Source organism: Biomphalaria glabrata, chromosome 9, assembly GCF_947242115.1.
Source record: "Biomphalaria glabrata chromosome 9, xgBioGlab47.1, whole genome shotgun sequence".
NCBI classification, from domain to species: domain Eukaryota; kingdom Metazoa; phylum Mollusca; class Gastropoda; family Planorbidae; genus Biomphalaria; species Biomphalaria glabrata.
The window spans coordinates 10,456,233-10,471,562 of record NC_074719.1 but is presented as its reverse complement, the minus strand read 5'-3'; the positions used below and the strand labels follow the sequence as shown (position 1 = coordinate 10,471,562).

At 36.2% G+C, this 15,330-nt stretch overlaps 1 protein-coding gene across 1 annotated transcript in view; it reads right to left on the bottom strand.

Annotated features, from left to right (window-relative positions):
* Positions 1 to 6,299: 6,299 nt before the first annotated feature.
* LOC106071283 (dopamine beta-hydroxylase-like) overlaps positions 6,300 to 15,330 on the bottom strand; it is a 28,110-nt gene continuing 19,079 nt past the window's right edge. Inside the window, exons 9-12 of the mRNA XM_056042249.1 lie at positions 13,115 to 13,211; positions 9,942 to 10,105; positions 9,127 to 9,298; positions 6,300 to 7,535 (exon numbers count right to left, since the gene is read on the bottom strand). Of these exons, the coding sequence (XP_055898224.1) occupies positions 7,379 to 7,535; positions 9,127 to 9,298; positions 9,942 to 10,105; positions 13,115 to 13,211 (590 nt within the window). The 3' untranslated portion in view covers positions 6,300 to 7,378. The remainder of the gene's footprint in view (positions 7,536 to 9,126; positions 9,299 to 9,941; positions 10,106 to 13,114; positions 13,212 to 15,330) is intronic.

Here is a 15,330-nt window from a genome sequence, read left to right as displayed (position 1 = left end):
TTCATTTTAACAAACAGTTTTGCGCACTTAAAGTAGTGATCTTAAAAATATCTAAATTACTAAATTAAGTATTTAGTTTTATTATACAAAGTACTAATAATTTATACAAATTTTTTTATTTTTCTTTTAAAAGAGAAAAAAAAATTGTAGAACTACGAAGATGGCATTATGGAAGTGCAAATTGGCGCCACACTTTTATGTAGGACTACATCTCAAAAGAGGCCAGGTGGGGAAAAGCTTCAGACATTGCCAATGACATATCCTTATGGAGACATCCTGCCGCCCAAGGGAGGGTCTAACTCAAGACTGCCAATTGGTCAGTCTTGATTAGAATGCTTTGGTCCTATAGTCACTTCCTTGATGGAGGCTGCCTGGTCGTGCGGTTTGCGACTGGACTGTCGTTCAGATTTATTGATGGTCCAGGGTTCAAACCCTGCCCGCTCCCATCCCCCGTCGTCCTGAGGGAGGTTTGGACTAGGAAGTAATTATCTTCAACTCTGAAGAAACATCCGAAACATGTAGTACATTTTACAAACAAACATATTTTTACAAACATGCATTGAATGAGAGAGTGGTCCTTCACAAAACAACCAGCCATTAAAGGATCATTCGATAACATCTATTAGGCCAGGCACACACTGAACCATATCTTCAAAACAATCAGTTAATTGAATACATGTGAATATTTACAATAATAATAACATTCCTATATCTCCGTATCCTGTGGTATCAGGGAGTCAGTCCAACTAACAAAACAAAAATAGAGGCTGCACTTTCACAACTTACACGTCTCTTCTTTTGGTATTGACGGAGATAGGGTTGGGGTTGTTGATAGGGTTGGGTTTGTTGATAGGGTTGGGGTTGTTGATAGGTTTGGGGTTGTTGATAGGGTTGGGGTTGTTGATAGGGTTGTGGTTGTTGATAGGGTTGGGGTTGTTGATAGGGTTGTGGTTGTTGATAGAGTTGTGGTTGTTGATAGGTTTGGGGTTGTTGATAGGGTTGGGGTTGTTGATAGGGTTGTGGCTGTTGATAGAATTGTGGTTGTTGATAGGTTTGGGGTTGTTGATAGGGTTGGGGTTGTTGAAAGGGTTGGGGTTGTTGATAGTTTGTAGTTCATAGTTTCTGATATCCTTGCTGAAAATATGTACACTTTCCTTTTTACCTGCCTGAGTGAACCACTTCTGGGGCCGAGTCTGAGTTTGTGTTTCCACACAAAACTATCTTTGTAACCTTGTTTAAAATCGCTGATGCATCTTTCATTTTTATAGCAATACCAATGTGCTTTTATTTGTGTAATATTTATATGGGGGGGGGGAGGGAAGGTTTCCGTGCTGCCTTTATGAGTTCAACAGACTCAACTCAACTCAACTCGGGTTTCGAAATGGAGCCTCCTTGATAGCCCAGCGGTTAGGCCCATACACATTTCACAATCTTATAGTAGGTGCTCACTAGGTCACTAGGCGGCGTTGACAATGTCACTGTAAATGCTCACAAGCTCATAGCACGTGTTCAATAAGTGTGTTCCTTTCCTTTTCTGCATTATGTGTTCGCTAGCTCACTGCACGGGTTGGTTCTCTCAATGGTCACGTGCCACTTAGTGGCTATTTTATGCATTAGAGCTTCTCTTTTACTTCCGCTGTCATCTTTATCTCTTTACTGAAAAGTTATTAAAACATTTTCTTATATTTTTAAAGATGTTCTCACACACAAACACACAAACAAATATATGCCTCATCTATAGTATGAAATGACATAAAATGTACGTACAGTTTCCGCCATTTTTCAAACCCTATCTGCACTGAAATATAAAAGATGTAGAGATATTATTTCCCACAATATTAAAAGAGATCGTTAACAATGAATGGTGGCTTCAGAGTAGATACTTTGTTTATTCACTAAATTGTCCAGCCTTTATCAAAACAGCCCACATCTGTACTATATCCTGTTAATTCTAGTAGGCTTACAAAATTCCCACCCCCAACCAACTATTACCTGAAGGTCACGTTTCATCCCAGCTTGAATCTAAAAATAATGTGCAAATTATTGTTGCGGTTTTAAAACAGCTGTGAATCATTGGAATAATATTATTAAAAAGGTTAAAGCTATTCTTCCCAAACCCATTGTAAAGACTCCCGTACTTATTATTACAGTGGTGATGTAGCAACAAGAATGATTGTAACAGAAAGACATTTCTTTTTTCAAACCATAGACACAAACCTTTTCTACTGTATCACATCATTATTACAATTGATATTTTCATTTTATATTTGCTGTGAACTCTTTATCAGTACTATAAATAATCGAATGTACATTTAAAGTCAACTTTGTATTGTTATTATTATCATTATTATTATGTTAGAAAAGAACGAGTATTCATTCTCTGGCGGAGCCAGGGTCGAGTTTCGTTAAAGGGAAATAAAATTCATCGTATTCCCTTTGTCAGTTTCCACTGAGGAATTTTCTGGTGATTTGGCAGGTCTGCAGCAGTACCACCCTTGACAGGCAACAAGGATGTTCCTAGGAAGGTTAAAGGCCTTGAAGGTATCTGTGAGGTCAGTTGTAATTATCCCCTCGGTTGATATAACAATGGGGTATAATGTTGTTTTAAATAATTTCCATAAACGCTTAATCTCCAAGCCTAGGTTCCCATATTTTCGTTGTTTTTCCAGCTCAGTTTTTCTTAAATCGTGAGATAGTGGTACGGCCATGTCAATAATGGTAGCGGCCTTTTCTTTTTTTATCGATGAGCAGATGATCAGGGCGATTAAAATCTACCGTTTCGTCGGTCAAAATAGGCATATCCCAGTAAAGTAGATGATCAGTAGACTCGAGAAACTCTTGTGGTGAGTATTTGTAATAAGGATGAGTATCCTTACCGATCAAATTGTGTGTCAAAGCTAAGTGCTGGTGTATTAGCTTTGCAACTTGGTTATGGCGACCTAGGTAGGCAGATTCCGATAGGGCTGAGCATCCTGCCATTATGTGTTCAATTGACTCACCCACATTTCCACATTTTCGGCATTAGTCAACAATATTGAGTTTCAGGATATTTTTCTCGTAATTTTTTTTTAAATTTAGAGTTTCCTTTTTGTTCTGTTAGTTCTAAATGTAATTGTACATATATATAATGTCTCACAGTGTAGAAAAAAACACAGCTCACGTCGTGTCATTTTACATTGCATTTTTTGCGTAAAACAATGGGCCTATTGTTGACTTTGCAATTGTTTAATTTTAGACATTTAATATTACAATTAGTACATTTATTGTGGCTTTAGTACGAAACATCAAGTGATGCAAAATCTCTACGTTATAGGGTAAAACATGCACTTTGTTACAAAGTAAAATGTTGTATTTTTTCCTTAGAGACTTAAAAACATTGCGTTAGTATTTTAAAGAAGCATTTCCATGGGGCATCTCTGTTAAGTCGACCAGATTTAAGCTCAGTAAAAAAACTATGGCATTTTGGTATATGTTCTACTCCATACGGGATACCTGCCCTGCCCAGCGTGACTGTTTATACCGGCATTCACAAGAACATATCTGTTTGCAGTGCAGTCTTGTCACCGCATGACCATGATGGTATGCAAACATCTTTCGTGAAAGCGTTCAAGAAGTCTTAGTTGCTTTCTGGAAAGTACCCATGTCTCAGAACCAGATAGAGGGGTTGAGAGAACCACTGCTTGGTAGAATTTGATTTTGTAGGCAAGCGGAGCGATTTATTTCTCCACACTCTCGCTTGGAGGCGTTGAAAAGCACTTCTGGCCATGATCATCAATCTCCCTTAAAAGCAATGCGTCATTTGATACTGTGCTTCCCAGATTTGTGAAGGTCTAAAAGGGGAACTAGTTAGGCCAGGTTCACATCTAACTTTGCATTCACTTGCACCTATCCTTTGATCTGCTGGACCGTTGGGGTACTACACAAGATCTGTCAACCTTCTTTCTCCATTCTTATCTCTCATTTGTCTTTGATATAATTTCATTTGGATGTTCTTTCTGAAAATATTGAAGCCTGCCTGGGTGGACAACTTCGGAGGTCGATTTGAGTTTGTCCTTGTAACCTTGTTTTTTTAGGTTTATAGTTAAACAAATATAGATGGCGAGACCCGGTGGCTGAGCGGTAAAGTGCTTAGCTTCCGAACCAGGATCCGGGATTCGAATCCTGGTGAAGACTGGGATTTTTAATTTCGGGATCTTCGGGCCCCTCTGTTAGTCCACACGGCTCTAATGGGTACCTGACATTAGTTAGGGAAAAGTAAAGGCGGTTGGTCGTTGTGCTGGCCACATGACACCCACAGAAACAGATGCCCTATAGACCACAAGGTCTTAAAGGGGAACTTGACTTAATTTTACTTTTTAATATTGATGGCAGCGTACTCGAATTCCTTGACCGCTAGCAGGAGATCATGTGTAGTGAGAAACTGTGTTATGACCATTTCCATTGTTTTGGTACGGGACAGTAGACTTCGAAGCTTAGACATATTGTAATAATTCACCAGCAAACTAAAATATTACCCTGCAAAGTAGGACTATGTTAATTATTCTAAGCTATCTAAACTGGGAATAGTTTGTCATTTGCTTTGAAAAGAAAACTTGACTTATCAGAGTTATAGACTACATCTATTTGTCTATAAAGTTACAATACATTTTAGCAAGGGGCCAAACTTAATACTTAATTAAAACTTGTATCGACTGCAATGGAAGGTTCCTAAGGGAAGGAATTCGAGTCATCAATTAGCACATTTTAAAACCGTCAAACATAAAAAAATATTCTTTACTTGTGTTTCAACGTAAAGTTTTTTACTTGTAATGTTTTTTTTTTTATTTTTCAATATTAAGCGACTTGAAAGAAAAATACTTCTCTGCTTCATTTATCATTCTTGCCATAAGGTAGACGGTGTGTGATGTGTGGTTGAGTGACTAGAGTCGCTTGGCTACTTATCAAATTGGCTAGAGTTTTAATCCCGACTCAAACATAGCTATTTTTACAGGTACCCCCCTCCCCCACCGTAGGATAAAAAAAGTGCTCTGTGAAGGCTATAAGAATGACAGTGGCACTATACAAAGAGTACTCACTATTAAAGTATTACAAGCATTACAATCATCATCATCATCTTTCCTTTGCCATCCTCATGGAACATAGGGCCTGAGTAAAAACACGCCAAACTCCACGGTCTCTTGCTAGTTTTGTAATGGCCTCCCAGCTCTTTCAGGTCTTCTGGGCTTCCTCTAGTATACTGCGTCGTCACGTTCTTTTTAGTCTTCCTCTACGTCTCGTGACCTGGGGGGGGGGGTTCATTCTTAGGCCAATTTAGCTCTGTTGTTGGTATCTTTTCTAAAAGTGTGACCAGTCCATCTCCACTTTCTCTCTAAGATCGGCCCCTCTATATTTATTTGTTCACCCATCTCCCACAGTTTGGTGTTTTCTATTTTACAATGCATTTCATAAATATATTTAAATATATAAATATATATATATATAATTATTAATATATAAAAATATAAAAATATATTTTCTATTTCAATAATGCACAGACTCTTACAAACATTAATGTAGATTGATTTATTATGTAACTCAACAAAGCTAATAGAAACAACAATAAGATTGTGCTCAAAAAATTAATGATTATTGATTCATTAAAATTTGTTCATGTTAGCAAAGAAAAAATGTTTTAGTCATAGACATAAATAAATATAGACTGGCCGATTAAAGAGTTTTATGAAACCAAAATTTGTGACTTGCAATTTTGTGTACCTTATTATACAGCATTTATGAGCAGTATAAAAGTGAAGTATTCATATTTATTTCAGCCACACACCTATATACATTGTAAATAATGTGTAGTTTTGTTTAATCTCTAAGAATGAAGATCATGCAATTTTTCATAATTCGGAAATCCGAATAAATAGATATACATGTTTTTAAGTTACATGAAGTTACTTCCTTTAGCCAGTCTATATTTATTTATGTCTATGGTTCTAGTGTACTGCTATAAGCCAGTGACGTAAGTGGTGTCAAGTTTTTTTTTTCCTTTGACATCATATGGAAAATTTTCATTCATAAAACATTTTAGGAATGAATTAATTTTTAGATAATGAAACATCTTCAAACCTCGAGTTTTCGTGATGTGGCCAATGAGTTTAGAATGTTTTTCTCATCAATATACACATACCTTGAAATTTTAAAGAAAATCGTTAGCGTCGTTTTGAAATAGAATTTATATATACATACTTACATACAAAAAGAGTATAGGATTTACTATCATGGTAGTTTTAACCTTATTTACCGATGTATGTTAGTTTGACCATTTTTCAGCTAACAATTGTCTAAGAATTGTATAATTTTTTTTTTAGAAAACAACAACTAAGCGCGAGATCCACGGATATGTGGGCGAGTGAAAACACGAATGTATGGGAGGATACTCTGTCTGTGACATTGTACGTTTTAAGTGAGAGTGTTGTCCCTTTGTAACTTCTCCTTTGAGTAGAGAGGCCAGTCCTTGACATACATCTACGATCACATACTAGCCATTTGTTGTCACCATAAGCTACAGTGTTTTCCGACTTTTTCCTGCTTCTGGTGTGTTCAGCGATCCAGGACAACTCATTTATGCTTGCCCTTCATGTGATCCGATCCTGAGCTTTTTTTTTAATCCCATCTGTTGGTGCTGAACTAAAAAACAAACAAACTTCATGTCACGCTTACATGCATCAGAGTATCTTAGGAGTGGACGACCTGCAGCTCCCACTTGCCCTATTTTAGATTGCCATGCAGTACATATTGTGGAAATCGACCCTGTGTTTTCAACTTACATGCCAATTCACAACAGCGGCAGAGGAGATTGTAGAATTTTGAGAGATATGTTTTGTTGGTCTTAATTACTTCCCTGATTGCATTTTGTAACGGTTTGTTACTTCATCCAGACATTCTAGCATCGGGTAGAGAGGCAAGTGCGACAGTTTCAAAAGTTTAAAAAAAAAGCATAATGTTCCCTTCCTCGCCCGAACTTTTGTACAGTCATCCTACTATTTAGAGCTGCATAAATGCATTCTCCTGTCGTCTACAAAGCCAACGTTTTCTTAAAGTAGCATAATATATAAATGATGAAGTGTCTTGTACGCTTCAGAGATTAATTTAGAAACGATGAGTGCGATCTAGCCCAAACTTTCAGAATGACAACGAACAGGGTTTGAACCAGACAGCACATGATATGGAACAGCATGACAGACATTATCATCTCTTCTTACAAACAACAGAGGTTCGTTCACAACAGAAGTGAAACAAAACAAAAGAAGACTTGATTCTTTAAGGTGAAAAAAATTAAAAAACACTATAAATAATAGTTAAAGTATTGATTAGTCTAACAATGTGCAATTCTTCAAGGTGCTAGCTCATCCAAGGGACACAACTTGAGAATTTCAAGTAAATTTGAGCCTTCTTTCGACAAGGGCAGGTAATTCTTAACCACCTCAGCAGCTTCGCCTTCAAAACATGGATTGGATAACAAAGTCTTAATTTCTTCTTTACACTCCGAGCTGAAAAAATAATGAAAGGACGCATTGACTAACAAAAATTACATAACTGTACATTGGTTAAATAATAAACATATATATTTTAAATAATAAGAATGTAATTTAGTACCACAGTTACAAGTACATGTCCCAGGAGGATAGATTTGTCCCACATTACGAATAATTGTAGCGATCCATGAGTAGTGACTTGATTTACAGAAATGATAAAATCTAATGATAGGATGTCTAGCAATGAAGATGTTTCAGTGCAAGGCTGTAATGACCACTAGGACATTATTCTTGATAAATGAGCCCCCCCCCCCCCCCCACATATGATAGATAGAGAGAGAGAGGCAGAGAGAGAGACACAGAGAGAGAGAGAGAGAGAGACAGAGAGAGAGAGACAGAGAGAGATAGACAGAAAGATAGATAGAGACAGAGAGAGAGAGAGAGACAGAGTGAGAAACACAGAGAGAGACAGAGAGGGAGAGAGACACAGAGAGAGAGAGAGAGAGAGACAGACAGACAGACAGAGAGACAGACAGACAGACAGAGTGAGAGAGATAGACAGAGAGAGTCAGAGAGAGAGAGAGACAGAGAGAGACAGAAAGAGAGACAAAAGTAGATAGTTAGACATAGAGACAGACACAGATAGATAGATAGATAGATAGATAGATAGATAGATAGATAGATAGATAGATAGATAGATAGATAGATAGATAGATAGATAGATAGATAGATAGAGATACACACACCTATAAAATATATATTTATATATACGCGAAATTTAATTATCTAATATACAAAAAAAAAAGTAAGTAAAATTTAAATTTACAAATACAAATTGCTTTCATATGTATTAATATCTTAAGGTATAAATATATTGAAGCTATAAGAGGCTAGGGGCTTCCATAAAAAAAAAAAACATGTTCAAGACCTCCACTACTCGAATCCGTTTTGAAGCATCTGGCAATACCAGCTCCAGTCAGACACCCAACATAGAGGTTTCATTCGCAACTTAGTGGAAAGCGAGCCACGTGACAGATAACTCTATCAATTTTTTTTGGTAAGCCAAGCAGACGTGACGAGTTCTAGAGTAAGACTGTAAGAATGTACGCGATCCCTCTCCAAGAAATATAATTGTACAGATTGTTGCAGTCTACATGAGAGACCTAGGTTTAGACATAAGAGACCTAGGTTTAGATATGAGAGACCTAGGTTTAGACATGAGAGACCTGGGTTTTTGCTTACTAATAGTAACAGCAACATTTTACTTGCATAAAATTCTGTTCATTCAAAATATTTACATTTACATATGTACCAAATAGAAATAATTTTATAGTACAAAACTATAAACAAGAAATATACACACAAAAATATCTCCTTTAATTACTGATTATAAGTAGATATTTAGTCATGTAAAACTTAGCTCTTAAATATTTAATGAATGATAGATCTTAAAAAAAAATTTTTACCTCTAGTCAATTTCTCCACCCCCATCCTCTGTAAAAATCCTGGTTACGCCCGTGTACAAAAATATTCAGTATATAGAAAATGATGCTTTGTTGATATAGACTATATAAAGAATAAGTGTCAAAAAGAGATGTGATAGTACCTGCATGAGCCGTCAAGATTACACTTCTCAAACAATTGCTTTGTTAGGTTTATAAACCCAACCTTTTCTGGTTGTATAACTGTTGACCAGTTACAGCCATTGAGTGGTTTCTCTTGGGCCACCTCACAAAAAGACAAATCAGATTCTGCGTTGCATGATAGTCCGTCGAAGTCTGTAAAAAAAAAAATTACATTTGGGTTAAAAAAAAATTCAGACGATGTAAAAAAAAACAACAACAATATCTATAACTAGGTCAGAGATTATAATAAAAATACATTTCAGTCTTTAGTTCTCTTGATGTGGCACCCTAATACAATATTATGGATTGGCATCTCCGGTGGTATACTATAAATAGCTATCTGATTGGTCTATCCGGTATACAGAAAAGTGGGAGTGCAGATAAGGTGTGTAATTTAGAACTTGTAAAACAAAAAAATTACTATAAATTTTCTGCATTTTTTTAGAACTGTAAAATCAAAATTCTAAGCACTGTCGTCTGTAGCACAAATTCTTTTTTTTTAGTTGTAAACAGGGGTCTTTAGACATACTGAGCGGCCTAAAGGCAGCTCGGAAAACCTTCTCCCAGATATCCCCTCCCCTTCACTGGTCCACTAACGATATTGAACCATAGCGCTCAGAGCATGCTATAAGCACGAAAGCAGCGCTATATAAAAGCTATAAATGTATTTGATCTATACTTTTAATAAGTCCTTGGTCTTCTTTACAATCGAAAATTGTATCGTCAAAAATCTTGAATCGCATTCTTTGTTTAACCTGATAGAAGTCTAATATTATCTCTAGGATGGTGTACTCACTTTCAAAGTTGAATGCAGACTTCGGGTAGGTCAACAAGAGACCCACACACATTTCGTCAGTTGCAGCATTGCCATAATAAGTCCAGCTGGTTCTGTTGGTTGTGTCGTAAATACATCTGGTAATTATTTCATCACCAGGCCAAATCTCAACGGGTGGCTTGTGACTGAGAGGAAGTGATAAGGAAATGTTTACAATCTACAATATTGAAGCAGTGTTCGAACTAAGTTACCTCAATGTGTATCGGATGGACTTTAAAATAAAAAAAAAAGCTTGGTCTATTTTGTTTTTACTTTTATTGAGGCTTTTTTAATTACCACTTTTTGTTTTGAGCTGTTTGTCTGTCACGTTTAGATTTATCAAAAACGTAAATAGCTTTTAGAAATCCAAATCGCCCAACCTCTGATTATACTTTTTGATTTTCTGAATGCAAATCTTTGTGTGTGTGTGTCTCTTCGTTTTAATGCAATATGCCTTTTTTTCTATGCTCAAACACTTTGCACCATTCATCCATCAATCCCTATGGCCCTCTGGCCTGCTTCAACTCATCCTTCCATTCAGATCTCTCCTTGGCCTTTCGTCGCTACACCCTAACCCCAAGCTGTTACAGACCTGCCTCCACATCAACAATTCATCACATTGGGGTTTTCTTTTGGGTCGCCTGCCTTTTGGTTTTTGCCTGTATACAATTTTTGCTCCTCTGTTATCTAACATTCTTTCAAAGTGACCTGCCCAACGTAGTCTGTTCTTTTTTTTTATTATTATTTCTGTCACTATCGGTGGGTCTTCATGGTTAGTGCGTGTCCTCCACCCTGTTTCATCTTGTATTCACTATAGATTTTCCTAATTATTTTTCTTTTTTTGCACCACTGTTAAGAATGTTTAGACTAAATGCAAAACACAGTTATTGCTCATTGTGTACGTTTTAAATTGAAGCGCCATTTGAATTTTTTGAAAGGACCAAAAACTTTAGTAGGGAGAAAGTGTTATATAGGATTGTGGGGATAAAAATATAGGATAGTGGGGATAAAAAAGGATGGTGTGGATAAAAATAAAGGATGGTGGGGATAAAAATAAAGGATGGTGGGGATAAAAATAAAGGATGGTGGTGATAAAAAAGGATGGTGTGGATAAAAATATAGGATGTAGGGGTTAAAAATAAAGGATGGTGGGGATAAAAATATAGGATGTAGGGGATAAAAATAAAGGATGGTGGTGATAAAAAAGGATGGTGGTGATAAAAAAGGATGGTGGTGATAAAAAAGGATGGTGGTGATAAAATAAAGGATGGTGTGGATAAAAATAAAGGATGGTGTGGATAAAAATAAAGGATGGTGGAGATAAAAATAAAGGATGGTGGTGATAAAATAAAGGATGGTGGTGATAAAATAAAGGATGGTGTGGATAAAAATAAAGGATGGTGTGGATAAAAATAAAGGATGGTGGAGATAAAAATAAAGGATGGTGGTGATAAAATAAAGGATGGTGGTGATAAAATAAAGGATGGTGTGGATAAAAATAAAGGATGGTGTGGATAAAAATATAGGATGGTGTGGATAAAAATAAAGGATGGTGGAGATAAAAATAAAGGATGGTGGGGATAAAAAAAGGATGGTGGGGATAAAATAAAGGATGGTGGGGATAAAAAAAGGATGGTGGGGATAAAATAAAGGATGGTGGGGATAAAAAAAGGATGGTGGGGATAAAATAAAGGATGGTGGGGATAAAAAAAGGATGGTGGGGATAAAATAAAGGATGGTGGGGATAAAAAAGGATGGTATGAATAAAATAGAAATGAAAGAGAGATTTAAATTAATTAGGCTAAAAGGAACAAATTCACCACTATAACAAAAAGAAAAAACAACTGTAGGATCTCCGTTACCGACTAAACGTCTCGTCGAAAGAATTATGTCTAAAGGTAGATCTGTAACTGAATCCAGATCCAAGACTCTAGACCTAGAAAATTGATTTTTTTCTACTTTACTGAAAACAAAAATTCGAACTTAGAACTGGAGGATCAAAGTATACATTTTTAATATTAAAGTCAATGGTGACCTCAGGTAAGGTAAGATTGCGCGATAAGAAAGTAGGGCTAATTCCAAATAGGCCCTAGAGACAAAATAGTAAAACGAATGTGTGCTTGTAAAATGATTATGTGCAAAAAAAAATGAAATAGAAATTCAATAATAAGTAATTTAATTATTGGGGGAAAAAACAATAATAATCCTGGTGTGCTAGTAAACTCTTTTTTTCTCTCGCACTTAGGACCTGCACATTCATGCGCTGTTTTTAATCCCCCCCCCCCCCCCGAACCGTGGGTTTAGTTACAGTATCGGTTTCTTATCGGCTTCAGAGTTTGCTTCTTTTATTATACTATTATACATTATTATATATCTCAGGTCTTCCAGATGTGAAAGAGTAGCTTAGCATATCATTTAACCTCCACACTTTTAGAGCCAATTTTTCTATAAAGATTAATTTACCAGTGCTAACTTCTACATTATATTAAATACTGGTTACTAAATTAATTTTGGGATTACAATTGTATGTATAAGAATGCATTATTTCCTTTTCATTTCGTTGTACCATAACTTGATATTTTAAGTAGTTGCTGAAGCAGAACTTCGGATTTCCGATGTCTCTTCTAAATTTTTTCTAGATGTAAACTTGTAAGACTCATAGACCACAAAACTAAAAGCGAGCTTTTTTCTATTCCGTACAATATTGTAATTTGAAAATAAATATAATATAAGCCTGCTACAAGAAATGTATTTTGGAAACTTTTGTATGGTTAAGTTGAGGGGGATCTAAGGCCCTTAGGCTTTAAAAAAAACGCGCATTTCGGTAAGTAAATAAAAATAATTGAAAGAAGGGAGGTGGCTGAGCAGTAAAGTGCTTGGCTTCGGAACCGATGGCTCTGGATTTGAATCATGGTGAAGACTAGGATTTTTTATTTCGGGATCTTTGAGCTTCTCTGAGTCCACCCAGCTCTAACGGGTACCTGACATTAGTTGGGGAAAAGTAAAGGTGGTGGGTCGTTGTGCTGGCCAAACGGTACCGTCGCCAACCATGAGACACACAGAGATGACCTTTACATCATCTGCCCTGTAGGTCGCAAGGTCTACAAGGGAAACTTAATTATAATTTTTAAAAATAAAAACCATCTTTGAGTTACTGAAAATAGAAAGCGTCCGTAGGATTAAACTTTCTTTCATCCGTTAAGTTAGCGATGTGAGCTCCGTGTCTGTAGACTTCAACACTCATTGAAAGGCCTGAAATATAGAAAAAAAAAATGTTTTAAATGAAAGGCAAAATGAAGTACTTCTTATTCTATTCATTATTTTCTATCTTCATTTAGATGTTGTTAATGATGTTGATGATGTTGATAATGATGATCTTCATTTACGACTAACATTTTTTTTTGTTCGCTTAATATACTGTCATCTAGACAAACTTTGTATCAAGCACATAATAATGTTGGCAGCGTGTTGTTAAAAGAGTTGGATTGTCGATTGTCAAGAAACAGTGTCAGACCTGATATCACAACTTTAAAAACAAGTATTAGATCTGGTTTCATGACTTTCAAAACATCTGATCTCATGACTTTATAAACACCTGATCTCATGACTTTCAAAACCGCTGATCTCATGACTTTCAAAACCACTGATTTCATGACTTTCAAAACACCTGATCTCATGACTTTCAAAACACCTGATCTCATGACTTTATAAACACCTGATCTCATGACTTTCAAAACACCTGATTTCAAGACTTTCAAAACACCTGATCTCATGACTTTCAAAACATCTGATCTCATGACTTTCAAAACACCTGATCTCATGACTTTCAAAACAGCTGATCTCATGACTTTCAAAACCGCTGATCTCATGACTTTCAAAACATCTGATCTCATGACTTTCAAAACACCTGATCTCATGACTTTATAAACACCTGATCTCATGACTTTATAAACACCTGATCTCATGACTTTCAAAACACCTGATTTCAAGACTTTCAAAACACCTGATCTCATGACTTTCAAAACACCTGATCTCATGACTTTCAAAACCGCTGATCTCATGACTTTCAAAACCGCTGATCTCATGACTTTCAAAACCGCTGATTTCATGACTTTCAAAACCGCTGATTTCATGACTTTCTAAACATCTGATCTCATGACTTTCAAAACATCTGATCTCATGACTTTCAAAACACCTGATCTCATGACTTTCAAAACAGCTGATCTCATGACTTTTAAAACAGCTGATCTCATGACTTTCAAAACAGCTGATCTCATGACTTTATAAACACCTGATCTCATGACTTTCAAAACATCTGATCTCATGACTTTCAAAACATCTGATCTCATGACTTTCAAAACATCTGATCTCATGACTTTCAAAACAGCTGATCTCATGACTTTTAAAACAGCTGATCTCATGACTTTCAAAACAGCTGATCTCATGACTTTATAAACACCTGATCTCATGACTTTCAAAACCGCTGATCTCATGACTTTCAAAACAGCTGATCTCATGACTTTTAAAACAGCTGATCTCATGACTTTCAAAACAGCTGATCTCATGACTTTCAAAACAGCTGATCTCATGACTTTCAAAACCGCTGATCTCATGACTTTCAAAACCGCTGATCTCATGACTTTCAAAACACCTGATCTCATGACTTTCAAAACATCTGATCTCATGACTTTCAAAACCGCTGATCTCATGACTTTCAAAACATCTGATCTCATGACTTTCAAAACCGCTGATCTCATGACTTTCAAAACACAAGTGTTAAAACTAATTTCTCAAGAAAAACGAAATACAGAAATTAAATACTTGTGAAGTGAGACTCGGTCAATAACAACATATTTAAGTTGACGACCCTACGTGAAAATGTTGCTATTACACAGCAAAGAGTACAGTCAAACGTTTTGCAAGTGATAATAAGAGTAGTTTGTATAATGTATAGATTTTGATATTCTTGTTGAATTTTAATCAAAATTTATTGTCAAAAAAAAACTAAAAAAAAACAAGAAAATGTGTTCAGACATCTGTGTCTCGCTGCTGTCACTTTTTTAAAAAGTTGCCTGCATTGAAAAACGTTTTTTTTCTTTGGTCACGACCAGGCCGGACCATTTGGTGTCAACCCACCGAGCATTTGCCCGCTTGCCCATATAGCCAGTCCGCCTCTGCATGTATTGTCTTCGGAGAATACACAATCTTGCAATGTTTCAATTGGATCCGAGAAAGGAAAGTGGAAGAAATAGCTTGACAAGATTTGTACCAGACAGACAGACAGACAGAGTGAGTTGTTGTTATAAGCTTTATAGTGATTAATTGAATGAAAATTAATATTGTTGTAAACCTGGTGGTGACACAGATGGGG